Source organism: Corythoichthys intestinalis, chromosome 16 (assembly GCF_030265065.1).
Source record: "Corythoichthys intestinalis isolate RoL2023-P3 chromosome 16, ASM3026506v1, whole genome shotgun sequence".
Taxonomy (NCBI): Eukaryota; Metazoa; Chordata; class Actinopteri; order Syngnathiformes; family Syngnathidae; genus Corythoichthys; species Corythoichthys intestinalis.
The window spans coordinates 9774274-9788016 of NC_080410.1; the positions used below are offsets into that span (position 1 = coordinate 9774274).

General features: G+C 40.5%; 1 protein-coding gene across 2 annotated transcripts in view; it reads left to right on the top strand.

Moving 5' to 3' along the window:
* Positions 1 to 5786: 5786 nt before the first annotated feature.
* Positions 5787 to 13743, top strand: part of LOC130931955 (trinucleotide repeat-containing gene 6A protein-like) — a 30006-nt gene continuing 22049 nt past the window's right edge. The window contains exons 1-7 of one of the 2 annotated variants that reach the window (XM_057861223.1): positions 5787 to 6073; positions 7775 to 7822; positions 8190 to 10217; positions 10294 to 10450; positions 10596 to 11062; positions 11346 to 11477; positions 11572 to 11733. In XM_057861223.1, coding sequence (XP_057717206.1) covers positions 7777 to 7822; positions 8190 to 10217; positions 10294 to 10450; positions 10596 to 11062; positions 11346 to 11477; positions 11572 to 11733 — 2992 coding nt within the window. In that variant the 5' untranslated portion in view covers positions 5787 to 6073; positions 7775 to 7776. The remainder of the gene's footprint in view (positions 6074 to 7774; positions 7823 to 8189; positions 10218 to 10293; positions 10451 to 10595; positions 11063 to 11345; positions 11478 to 11571; positions 11734 to 13743) is intronic. The other variant, XM_057861222.1, reaches the window with a different exon arrangement.

Here is a 13743-nt window from a genome sequence, read left to right on the forward strand (position 1 = left end):
GTCAGCGCTTGATGCTTGACTGTCTTGAGTCTTTCAACTTGTGAAAGTGAGATAGTGGGTGCAGGAGAGAGGCATCTGCTTTATTGGCTAATAAGCTCCTTCCACACTTGGAAGAGCAGCACAGTTGCAGTGCTGGCTCGTGCGGCCGTCTTGCCAAGACAAGCCTGTTGGAGTTGCATGTTAACAAATGTTACCATACCAACAGACTTTTTCCTTAACAGCTTTGTCACTGCCCTTGGAAACTGTTTTTGCATCGTCAATAATTACTTGTGTTTAATACCCACCTGCAATGAAGTCTTGTTTTGACTGAAAGATTGCAATTTATTTTAATTACAAATGGTGGTGATATTCTGACTAACTTTGCAACTGATGTCTAAAGTTCTTCCAAACTTAAAGTGCCTGTGACACCATAAAAAAATCTTAAATGGCAATATAATGTGAATTAAATTACATTTTGAGACAATTCGACCATATACAACTATTTGGCAAAGTGCAGATGGCGAGAAATGAGTCTTTTAATCTGCCGTTTAGCCCCACCTGTCATTATAGCGTTGTAGCGCCTCCATCTGGTTGATGACGTTGACGGAGTAACGATTTCAGCTGATTTAGAATTCAGCCCATTGAGGGGGAAGATTCAGAATGAGGAAAATGTAACAGAGAGCAGCAAAATGTCATCATTGTTTTAATCACTCTACTCCCATATTTTTACAGGTTATTCTTTTTATCTCAGTATTTTCCCCCAAATACTAAGTAAATTGTACAGTCATGACAAATAAGTCTTGTGCTAAATGGAATATGAAATATTAAAAATGCATTTATTCAGTACGACACTGCTAAATTACTGCATAATTGTCAAAACTACCGACTTATTATACCTCCCAAACAGTATTTTATGCCACCAGAGTTAGTTCAGCTTTTGTCATTTCCCTGCTCAGGCTCTGGAGAAGGAGGAAAGAGCGTAAACAAAACAAGAGGCGTAAAAGCTAGACGACAAGCTAACCCGAACCGAGCAGCTTTTCCAAGTCTTTTCCTCGCCCTTCGAAACCGAAAAATCATACAAAACTACCTGGATTCATGTCACACACGGCGGTGGGGTTGATTGTCTTCACCGATCGGCCAGGCAGTGCTCGTTGCTGGGGATGCAGAGGAGATGAACGCAGAAAATGGTGCATTCTCGGTGGAAAAACCGGCTTACGTCGGAGCGAGGGGCTTCCCGGGCCCAAGCCGAGGATAGTGCATGACACAAAAAATTAGGGCTGTCCCAAACGACTAATTTTCTCCCGATTAGTCAGCCGACTATTTTTACGATTAGTCGACTAATCTAATAATAAAAAAAAATTTTTTTTTTTTGGTTTACTAATTTAGCAATTAAATTTTTGTTGACGCTTATCAATTCACAAAAAAGATATTGGAACACTTAAATTATTTATTAAAGTACAAATAAACACGTAAATAACAATAATAATTCACAAATAAACAATGAGTTCAAATGCTGATAGAATTAACTAGTGTAGCATCCCGATTGAAAAGATGGTCTCTTAAACTGATGGTTTACAACTTTTATTCCATCCTTGATGTAATCACACTGTAAGAGCTACGGTGCACACAAAACAACAGAATTAGAAATTAACAAAAACTTTTCACCTTTTTCCTTTTAAACCTTATTTATATATCAATGAATTGCCTATATGAATTGCCTTTACCTTAATTTATTAGCTTATCATTGACAATTTCTCCCTTGAGTGCAATCACTGTATATACGGTATATATTTATGACCTTTTAACCTTATATAATTTTCTATACCATAAAATAAACCATAACATGAAATAAACCTTTCAGTTAGCATTAAGAACAATACCAATAGCATTTATAGGCCCATTGTCAATGAAACATTATTATTTAGTAAGGCGACAGCACCCTCTGGTGTATAAAAAAATGAAAAAAAAAAAAAAAAAATGTAACAAACTGGGTGACGGCGCTTGAGGTGTTTATTCACGACCGACGTGCAGCCAAGCTTGGCATTGAAGAGACAGGACAGAAGAGTGTACCCTCCTTTGTTTCTTTGAAATAAGTCAATGTTTTGGACACTCTGGTGCGCTTTTTTTTGGCTTTGTGCCGCTTTCCCCGCTTGCATACAGAGCATCCGACATTCTGAACTTTCCACGCATATATTTTTGTAACCCTTCATTAACCGTCGACGGGATGTTGTGCTCGTCGACGGATTTACGTCATCGATGACGTCGACTATGTCGACTAGTCGGGACAGCTCTACAAAAAATACACAAATTAATCCGCAAAATCAGCTGAATCCGCAGAATTTCTCAGTACACAAATCAGAAAAAAGTCCTGACCATTCAAGTAAAAAAAAAAAAGTACTGTTGATTGACATGGTTTTTCCTTGTCGCGGATATAAATTGTGTCAATGACTCATTTTCTTTAAAGAAACTAAACAAAATCAAATAAGATTGACAGACTTGACTGTTATGAATGTTTTCCTTATCAAACAGTTGTACATAAATACTATCCAAATCCAATTTCAAAGCACTCTCTCTTGTATGACAGTTTACAGTTTGAATGGGAGTTTGTATTGAAAGGAGACTCTAAGGTGTTAAATGAATGGGTTTATGTGTGTGGTGGTTTTATAAAATGAGACAACTCTACTATCTAACAACTCAAGTGCTAGTTTGCTTCTCCAAAACACAATACAAACGGACACTTAAGACACTGATTAGCATAATCGCTAACTAGCTTAGAGCTTCGTGCTAAGTAGTAACGTCTTATCAACAAAGAATACAAACTATACAATTGGCTTCATTTACTCACCTCCGACGGAGGCACACTGGACCTAACACACAAGACTCAAGACAGTCTAACTCTCGTATAAATATTATTCATTCAGCAACTAAACCAGAGTGTAGCCGTGTACTCTCTCTCTCTGTTGCTCTAATCACTGGCGCGTTCGTTGGCAACCAATTTATTTATCGATTTTAATCGATTAGGTGTTACAGCCTTATTTGTAAGTGCATAGTTTAAATCCAGCCTGTTTTGCATGTACAGTAATATACAGGGTGATATCAAATTTTGTAGTTCCATTTTCTTATGTGTACAAGTAAGGAAACATGCATGTACCGATCTGTCTCTCTGCATCTTTGTGCATATTTATTCCATTAATCCATAAATGGAACTATGACAAACCTAACCAAATGTATCATCAAAGGTCATTATTGACCTGAATTGTTTTCGCTGGTAAGGAGGAGCTAAGTGTTTTGGCTCACACCATTTACAACAGCAGTTATTTGGACAAGTAGCAGTGAACATGGGTTGGGTACAAGTTGTACAGAATTCACACGGCGCGCTCTTGTGCTGGATGACCTCTTTGCCTTTTCATACATGTTAGAAGCTGCAGCTGCATTCCACTCACATCAACCTCAAAGATGGCTCTTTGTCACTCCTCTTTCCACATTCCATTTCTATTTCCCCTCCCACTCTTTACTTTTCGTCGTTTTGATTGTTCCTACTCTTTTGTTAACATTTTTGTCCTCTGTGTACCTGTGTCAGCCTCCTTTTCAATGTCTTCTGTCTGTAAGATGATTGCAGCATTCATGTGAATGGCCAACATAAAATCTGATAGAAAGCTGCAAAAAATGACACACGTCGTAATAAGTCTTATGTAACTTGATTTGCATGGACTTCAAGGCTTGTACCATTGTGCCATTTAAATCAGACCCTTGTGAGTCAAGACTTAGGGATGTAAACAACTTGGTTCCCTGGAATAGACCGGCTGTTTTAGTGCTGTTGGTGTACTTGTGGAGGTTGCAGCTTTTTAAAATTTATTTATTCAGTGTTCTTCTAGAACAATTGTGTTCTGCTGGCTTTGTGATTGATTGTGAAGTATGGCTAAGCGGCTTGTGGACAGCTAAATTCTAGATGCTGGCAGTTTGCCAAGGGCTTCAGATAGTGAGCTGAGAGTAACTAAAGATGGAGCAGACGTCAGTGTGCCTTGTCAACATGCCAGGGTCTGTCTTATTGCTCTCCGTTTCAAATGATTATTTTTTTTTGTGCGTGTAGAAAACCGATGAAGATAGGCTTCAGTGAAGTAATAGTGTATTAGCAGCAGTGATTATAGGTACAATAAGGCCATAATTGGTATAGATAGTTAAAATGTGATATTTCTCGCAAACTTAACGTTTAAGCTTAATTTCTTTTCGTACACATTTTTGTATCGCACATACAATATGAGCTGGTTTGTTTGTTCATTGCATTAACTAGTGAATCAAGTGGTAGCTTTTTGGATACAAAGTTTAAAAATAGACTTGTGTGCTGCTGCAGCAGGCAGGAAAAGCTGAAACATGTTCTAACCTTTTTGAAAAGGTCAGTGGAGTGGTACACACTACACACTTTTAACTGTCAAATACACCGGTCCACTTGGACTGAAGGCTGCCACTATTTATACTTGTTGATTTCTATCCATTTTTTCCCCTCTTCACATAATGCTGTGCAGTCTGGCTGAAAAAAGTATCACACTTTTTTTCCCCCATATCATCCGATCTTGATTCTTTTTGCGATTTTAACTCGTTTTTTAACTGGCAGTTTTAAAGAATCTTCAGTTAAAACTTATACTAAAAAAATAAACGGATCGAGTAAATATTGACATAAAATTAGCACCACTAAATATTCTCTCACACAGACAGCTTCTTACGTTCAATATTTGAAACGGTAGACCCAAAATTACAAAAATACAATGGCAATAATAAAATTAATGAAATGAAATACATTTCATATGGAAAACTATAATGAATAAATTGCTCTAAAAAATGCAAAGGAGTATCTCAAAATAACTTTTTTTTTTGGCCAGTGGGAGCGTTACGCATGATTTAAAAAAAAAAAAAAAAAAAAAAAAAAAAACGCCAGAGATAAACCTCTGATAATTTTTTTCCCTCGGTTAACGTAACTGATTCTTTGAAATGTGCATCTCCTTCAACATCAAGTGATTAACAAAGTCACAAAGTAAATGAAATCCAATAAATATATAGTAATATATAGGAAAGTAACTCAAAAATGCAATGAAATTACTAATTACGGTACTGTAACAACTGTAGAAGGAGAGGGAAAAATAAAGCATTTTTGATATAATATGTTTTTTGACAGTGTAGAAGGAGCATATGCCTTAGCATTTAGCTTGCAGGTGTTCAAAAACAATGTTTTGTATTTTAATGTTGAGTGCTTTAATTTTCTTAAAGTAAACTGTAACAAAAAAAGTTAACTGCTAGAAAACAAACACTGGACTCTTTGAGGGGCCTCTAACTTTTTGCCAGGAAGGATTCAATTAGCATCGCCACCATTTTCGGTTGATTTAGATATGCCGCGGCTGAGCAGATATCGACCTCAATTTGTTTTTCTATCTACGATCGTGATCTTAAAATCACCCTGCCCTATTTTCACAGAAACACAGCGGTGTCTCAAAGTCAGACAACATCAATTGTGTGATGCTAGTGGAACTGCAGTTTCATCAGTTTTAAAAAGCTATAATTACTTCAACATTAACCAGTCTGCAGCTTCTAATGCCTAAAGCCATCTTGGCAGTCTAACTGTACATCTTCACCCAAGTCTCATTAGATGCCAGATTTTAATTTTTTGTGATTTCGACTTTGGGCGTCGCTGTGTAGTTGAGAGAATTGAAGTCGGTCAAAGTCAATATGTATATATTTAATCTAAACTCATATGAATAAAATTTTCCTGACCTTTTTTTTTTTTTTTTTTTTTCTTATTTGTATTTATCCTCAGGACCAGTGCACACAAAGTCCCTAAATCCCTACGGCATCTCCCTCACCAATTACGCGCAAATACACATTCAGTGTTCATCAAGTCCTCAGCGATGCCAAGGGCGTCTGATCAACCAGCTGCCCACTCTGATCAACCCTGCCTCTTCACCCCGGACCCTTGAGGCTGTACCTGCTAAAGAAGGTCTGTTCTCTCTCGTCAACCTGGGAACCAGAGGAAACCAGGTCTCCTGTCAACCCGGGGAGGCCCTCAAGACCATTCACGAGCTGCAGCCACGTGCTGCCCTCACAGGTCTGTTTTAAAAATAAATCAGACGCACCCGAATCCCCATTACAATCAAAATGCAAGGGTTATTTACTTACTTTACAATGGTAACCAGCTGGAAAGAATATTTTATTATTATTTTTTTTTAAACAGTAAAATAGTACACATTCATTTGTTTTATATTAGTCTTTCTATAAGATATACCTTTCTGTGCTTTTCAGGAAATAGAACTTGGAGAAAAAATAGCTCAAATCTGTTGGAACCATCTCTTTTGAAATGCTAAACACATTTGTTGGTTTCATATAGACTGCAAATGATTTTAAATCGGTTTACAATTTTGGATAGCTTTTCATCTGGTGCTTATTGAAAAAACATTAACGTTGCCAAATAACAATGTTTAAGTCATTAACTGCAACTAGTGGCAAATTTTGCCAATATAGGATTGTAATATTTATAGTTAGTCGGTGTGTGCCATCTTAGGCACCCCACGATTCGATTTGATTACGATTCAGGGTGCTATGATTCGATTATTGAACGATGATCATGGTATTGACGATGATCACGATTATCGATGCATCATAGATTACTAATGAATAAAGTAGCTAAACAAATTTATGTCCATTATTTATTTAAAAATTATTGATTCAACAGGAACGATGGAAACATGCCCATTCAACAAAAAGCTGCCCTTAGACGGCTTTTTTTTTTTTTTTCTCTTCAAGATGGTGCAAAAATATTAGCTGCCTCATAGGCAGTACTTATTTCTCTCAACAATACAATTTTACACAGGTGGAATGAATTCCACATTTTCTGGAAACAAAGTGTCTTTAGAAATAAGACTTAACCAATATGCGTTGTTTTCAGATTTCTGTACTATTTCGCATGTTTGTAGTGTTACCGCTGTACTTAATCCTGCTTTTAAACGTTCTGCATCTGGAATAACTTTTATACACCATCAAACAACGCACAACTCGACATGGAAATACATGTTAGCGGAGTGGCTAATTAGCATAGTGCTCGGCGCTAACTTGTAACATCTGAAAAACAACAACAACAAAGGCTAAATAGTACAAGACGGTTTGTGGACTCACCTCTTATAGACACACGGGACTTAGCAACACACTAGGGACATTTTCCAATGAACACGACTTGAACCTACTGCTGGAAAACTGAAAGGCAAGGAGCAGCGATCTCTCTCTCTTCCCCTCTCGCTCTAAAAAATAACTTGCGAACAGAAGCGCGGCCGCCGGGTCCCTGCCTGTCTCACAAATTTATTTTTGAAGTCTTTTGAAAAGGAGTAAATCTCTTACTCACTAACCAGCTGCATCTATCATAATGTTGTGCGTGCGTCCGTTAAAGGTGTCTGGGCGGCAGACTTGTCTTGAATTTCGTTCTACTACTGGCGGCTGTCATAAAGTTAGGGAAAATCATCGTTTTTGAACATTTATGAATCGTAATCGAATCGTCACGTGTCGAATCGCAATGCATCAAATAATTGATTTTTTTGCTCCACTCTTAATAGTTAGGTGATTATTTTTGTTTTAATATGCAAGTGGTTAAACGGCTGCATTACCACTCTTCTTACCTTGAGCCCCTCTTTTTTCTTGTTTACTCATTCGATATTCTGTTGTTACTCTTCTTTTCATTCTCAATCTTGCAGTTTTTATGTCTTCAGATAAAGTTCTGTCCAACTGTTTGAAGCACTTTCCTTTCTCTCACTCTTTCCAGGCATGGCTCCCATTCGGGATTCCGTCAGCCATTCTCCTAATCAGACAGGTGACTACACATTTCTTTCTTTCTCATTTCCTCTTCCTCCATTTGAGTGTTTTGTCTCTTTACTAGCCAATCCTTCCTCTTTGACCTTGACTATGGAAGCATTTCAGGGATTCTGAGGGCTAAATTAAGCTGAATTGCAGTAGGATCAATCTGTCACGTTGCCCTTGACCATTTGATTTAAATGACTCTGTCCCTTTTCATTTTACCACACTTGTAGCTTGATTAATTTATTACAGCAGGTGCAATCTAGTTTGCCTTGCTGTAGTGACAAAATGGGGACTGTCTATCGATAGTGGAAGTCATGATGAAATAATTTTTGCTTCATAAGAGAACATAACACTTGGCTTCTTTCTCTGTTTCCCTAAAGGCTTGGAACACCCCGGCTTGGACTCGCAGTATGAGCCCTCTCCCTGGTCTTCTGGCTCTCCGTGCAGTGGTGACAGCAACAGCAACTGGGGAAAGGTCCTAGTGGACAGCAGCACAGACAAAGCCAACAACCCTTCCTCAACTAATTCTTCTGTCTGGCCCCCTTCGTCTTCTTCATTTTCTTGTTCGTCGTCTTCTTCCTCTGGCTGCGGGTCAGGGTCAGACCCCGAGTTAGCGCCAGAATGCATGGATGCCGACTGTAGTCCGTCAACTGGCTCGGAGAATAACTTTGCCGGAATTGCTGTGACAACTGGGATGATGTCGGCAAATGTTTCTTCCTCTGAGTCTTCTCCAACATTCACTCCTTCCTCTGCCATGATGGTTGGCGTTTCACTGAACGGAGACAGCAACGGCAATGGTTGTCAGGTTAACGGTGGAGGAGTTGGAACAATCTGTGGCGCAAAAAATGGAAATAGCAACATTACTGGACACTCTCACTTTTCTGTGTCTGGGTCTGGCAGTATTGGCAGCAATAACATGGGTAACCACAACAAGCTTGTTAATAACAGCAGTGTTTGGTGCACCCAGTCAGGCAACACCATGATGACTTCCAGCGAAAGCACCGCCTGCATAAATGGAGGATCAACTCCAAATACCATACCCCCAAATGCCAACCATGGTGCCTGGCCACAAAATTTAACCCCAAGCCCAGTGTCCCTGGGCCAAAGGTCACTACAGCCTCAGGGGATGAATTCAAAATTAGGTATAGCACCCCAACAGGGCCCCTTGCTTGGGTGGGGTGGCATGGCAGCTCAAGATAAAACCAGTATGATGGAAGACACTGAGGTAAATAATGGTACATCAAGCAGCAATGTGTTAGAAAGCAGCAGCAGTGGAAATGGTGGTCTGCAGCCCGCCAATCTTAACACTGAATCAAATGGACCAAATAACACTATGACGATGAATACTACTACTACTTCTACTACTACTATTAACACAACAATGACCTCTAGTCCACCAAACTCTATTGCTTCACCTCAATTGAGCGGGGAATGTTCCTGGGGCTCAATTGGAGGAGCAGGGGGTGGTGGTCTGCTGCCCAATGGAAACCCTTCATCTGCCCCCCAGCATCCCCACGGAGAGATGGGGACTCCCGGAACCTATGGTACGCCTTGGGACGCATCTACCTACTCTGGAGACAAGGGTCCCCCAAATTCAGACACTGTGAACTCACAAACCCCTGCCTTAATGCAGGTTGGGAATTCCCAAATGTCCTCTACTGCTGCTTTTAAGAGTAATAATAACCACCATAGCACTGGGGGCTCACGCTGGGATCAGGGGCCTGCCAGTAACCCAAATCCAAGTCAGAGCAACAACCCCTGGGGTATCAGTACAAATCAAATCCCAGGCCCTACAGGGCAAATGCCAGGCACTCTGAACCAAACTACGATGAACCCTCCTTTAGGCGTACCTCGCCCCTGGGGAAGTAGTGCATCCTCCTCCTCCTCCTCCTCCTCCTCTTCTTCCACGTGCAACAAGATGTCAAATGGGGAGTGGACAACAACCCATGGGAACAACCATTCAGATGCTGAAAGTCATAAAGGAAGTGCTGCTAACAATGGTTGGAAGAGCCTGGAGGATGATGCCATGGGCATGGGAGGTGGAGGGCCTGGTAGCGCAAGCCTGCCAGGCGTATCAGGAGGCTGGAGCCGCTCCGGTGGAAGTGAGGGAAGTGCAGAAAGTTCTGGAGGCCAATCCAGCTCAGACAGAGAGAATGTCCTCTCAAAAGGCGGGAACCGGAGAAAAGGGAACAGTCCGGCACCTTTCATGTCACTGCAGAGTCGAACTGATGTGGACCCAAGAGTTCTATCCAACACTGGATGGGGACAAACACCCATTCGACAGAACACTGCTTGGGATGTTAGTTCCACCAACAAGCAGCAACTGGCTCTCAAAGGAGATGAAAGAAAACGCTCTGGCTGGGGAACAGCAGCACCAACACAGGCAGCTCCTACCCAGACCTCTGGAGGTAGTACATTATATTTTATGTTAAGGTCAGCAAAAATTATATCAGCGTTTTTTGTCTCCTTTTTTTATATAAACAGGTTGGGGTGACGGTCCAACTTGTGTGGGCCCAGATACAGGAAACTCTGGTTGGGGTGAACAGAGACCAACCTCTGGATGGGATAACAAAGGTTCTTCCATGGGCTGGGACAATGAATCCGGTTACAAAGGGGGAAACGACATTCGCAAAGATGACAGGTGAGCTACAATGAGTGATTCATATTGTTAACAGAAATCATTTAACAATATTTTTTCATCTTGACTAGTTTTCTGATTGATCATTTTACTGTACACATTGCATGATTAAATATATTTGTCAAACATCTTCATTCCCCACTTTCAGATCCAATACATGGACTAATGTGCCCAAACAGCAGCAGGGCTGGGGTTCTAATAATGGCAATGGAGATGAAAGCTGGGCTACTGCTGGAGATAGTTCCAGAACAATGTCTAACAACCACTGGGGAGATCCCCACAAAGGTTCTGGATCAGTAGGTTGGGACAGCGACAGTGACAGATCAGGTTCTGGATGCTGGAGTGAGCCAGGGCGAACCAATACTAGCAGCAGTAACACCTGGGGAGGAAGTGGAGGATCAAATACTCCAGACCAGAGTACTCCCAACCCAGGCTCTAACTGGAACGACTCTAAGCCGAACCTTCAAAATAAAAACCAGGGTTGGGGCGAACCAATGAAGAGCAACCAGGGTTCCCAGAACTGGGGCGACACCAATTCTAAGTCTTCCTATACTTCCAACGAGTGGGGCAAAGGTCCTGAATCCAGCATGTCAAGGACCAACAACAAGCCTACAGGTGAGTAAAAATGTCAATGTTCAGTTATGATGTGTGTTCAATAATTTTTGCTCAAAGTAGGACCCACATGAGTAAGTGCTGTGACTGCACATTGGTGTTAACATGGTATGGTATAATGCCTTAACACTATTTCAATAGTGGCACTGGTATCTCATTACTGACCACCTCCAGTCTCCATAGTTAAGTTACTGCATGCTGGTCACCTATTCAGCTGTGTGCTGTTGTTGAAGCTGGTGTATATTGCAAGGACTTCAGTGATGGATCTGTTTGATTCTGTTTTCAGGCTGGTTGGGAGGTCCAATGCCTACAATGGGTCAAAAGAATGATGCAGCAACTGGGTGGGAAGAACCTTCTCCAGAATCTGTTCGTCGACGGATGGAGATAGATGATGGAACTGCAGCTTGGGGTGATCCTGGTAAGGCACCCAAAATGTTTTTTTTTTTTTTTTGCAGTATGTTTTAAAACACCTTCACTTTCAACTGTCATTTTGACATCCTTTCCTAAAACAGTGAAATACCATGGTGGAGCTGTCAACATGTGGAACAGAACTGGCCAGTCAGACCAGGACAACATGGGCCCATCTTCTCAACACCAGGCTCACCCATTACATAGCTCGACACATCATTCTCAGTCCATGCAGCCTCATGGACAAGACAAATGTAGCAGTTCAGGTGAGTTTCTTTAGATCAGTGGTCCTTAACCTTGCCAAAGGTACCAAACCTCACAAGGTTCACATGCGGATTCACCGAACCCTTCGGAATTAAATAATAAAGCTTTTTATTTTTCAAATTCAAAACCAATATATCTAAGCTAGCAAGCTAATAATTTAGTAAATTCCCATTCAAAATTCTTTTTATTTTGACAGCATGTTTTATGTTTTATAAACAGGTCAAAATGAGACCACGCTGCCCATTGGTCTGTTGTATTCACTCATACCAAGTGCGAGCCAACCTGCCACCGAGCAGACCAGTTCCTCCTCCCATCAGATCGAGGACTAGGTGTTAAATGATTAAGCTTGTAGAAGGGGAGCAAACCAGTCCAAAATCTCGTCTTAAAAAGCCACTTTCCCTAAATTTAATCGGCGTACGAAAATAGGGCTCTTCGTTTCTTTACCTTCACTGAACCCCTTAAACTTACTCACCGAACACAGGTTCAGGCATGAAAATCTCTCACTTTTCGGCGAAATTCGCCGTTTTGAAGTCAAAAAGGGCGACCTACGTGAATTGCGTAGATCCGAGGAGAAATTCTTTTTGGGAGGAGGGGGGGGGGGGTCGGGAGGTTTTATTTAATTATTATTATTATTATCACCATGTGATTAACTTAGTACGTAAACTGATCGGTTCTTTAAAAAAGTGACACGGACAGTCAGCAAATCCTTCTAGATGCTTCGCTGACGAGAACCAATCATCGGCCCAAGATGCGTGCCATTATTCCAAACGCGCGCACTCCTTACGTGAAACAAGGAGTGCTCGGCGAGTCTTTGGTTGCATTGCAAAGCAGCGAAAACAAAAAGCAGGCCTTATCCACACCGGGGCAGACCAGAGCGCAGCATACACACTTGCCTGTATTTGCCAGCAGATTGAATTTGGTGAGTAATGGTTTCAATCGTTTTCACATTTTGCGATATAAAAAAGTTAATGCCATTCGTTGCAGCTTGCGTTGAACACTGCCAGAGCTAGCTAGCCAAATCTCCCATGAAAAAAAATAGCTCCCGTTAAATTGGCGTCAAGCTTGTGTGTTTAGCGGTAATATAAACGAAGAAACACACTGTTGAGTCAAATTAAGCGGCATGCTCTCGGATTGAGGGGTCGCCTCGCATCGCATCGCTCCCGTCGTCCGCCTTAGACGCGTTATTTTCGGCTGGGACTTGAGCTGACGGCCGGTGTCGGCACAACACCGGCCCGACGAGTGGTGGGAATGACTCTTGCTTTTCAGAAATACAGGGATCCCTCGTTTTTCGCGGTTAATGGGGACCAGAACCCGCCGCAATAAGTGAAAACCGCGAAGTAGCGCCCCCCCCCCCCACCCATTTTTTTGTGTGTGTTCAATGTATTTATTCAGATTTTACATTGGAAAAAAGATATATATATATAAAAGACATGTTTTTTCACTTTTTTCACCAAAGTATCATTTATAAATGTTTTTCAAGCACTTCAAAATGTAAGAATTATGATAAGTTTTAAACATGTTACTGCCCCACCGAATTATTTTTAAACAAGAATAAAGTAGTAAGAAAATGCTTGGCTTTATTAAATGCTTCATACTGAGTCTACTCAAACCCTCTCAGGCTTTGTTAAACGGTGATTGACACATGTGCAAAGTTTTTCTTTTTATATATATTTTTTTGTTTGAAGCAACTTATTTGATTGAATAATAAAAACACAAATTTCCTAGCCAAAATGTGGCCCAAACGCAAAACAACATTACTTCAATGGAAAAATTTGTCTCAATCAAGAAAAATAGTTTTCAAATACTTTTTTTGTCTCAAATTTATTTTTGCAATCAAAAACAATTTTTTTTTTAATTGAAGTGACTTTTTTGGGATTAAAAGTGTAACTGTATTTTGATTGAAGCAACTTTGTTTTTGATAGAAGTAACTTTGTTTTTTGATTGAATAATAAAAACACAAATCTACCTCCATCATTATTGAGAGAGAAAGAAATTAAGAAAGCTTTAAAACT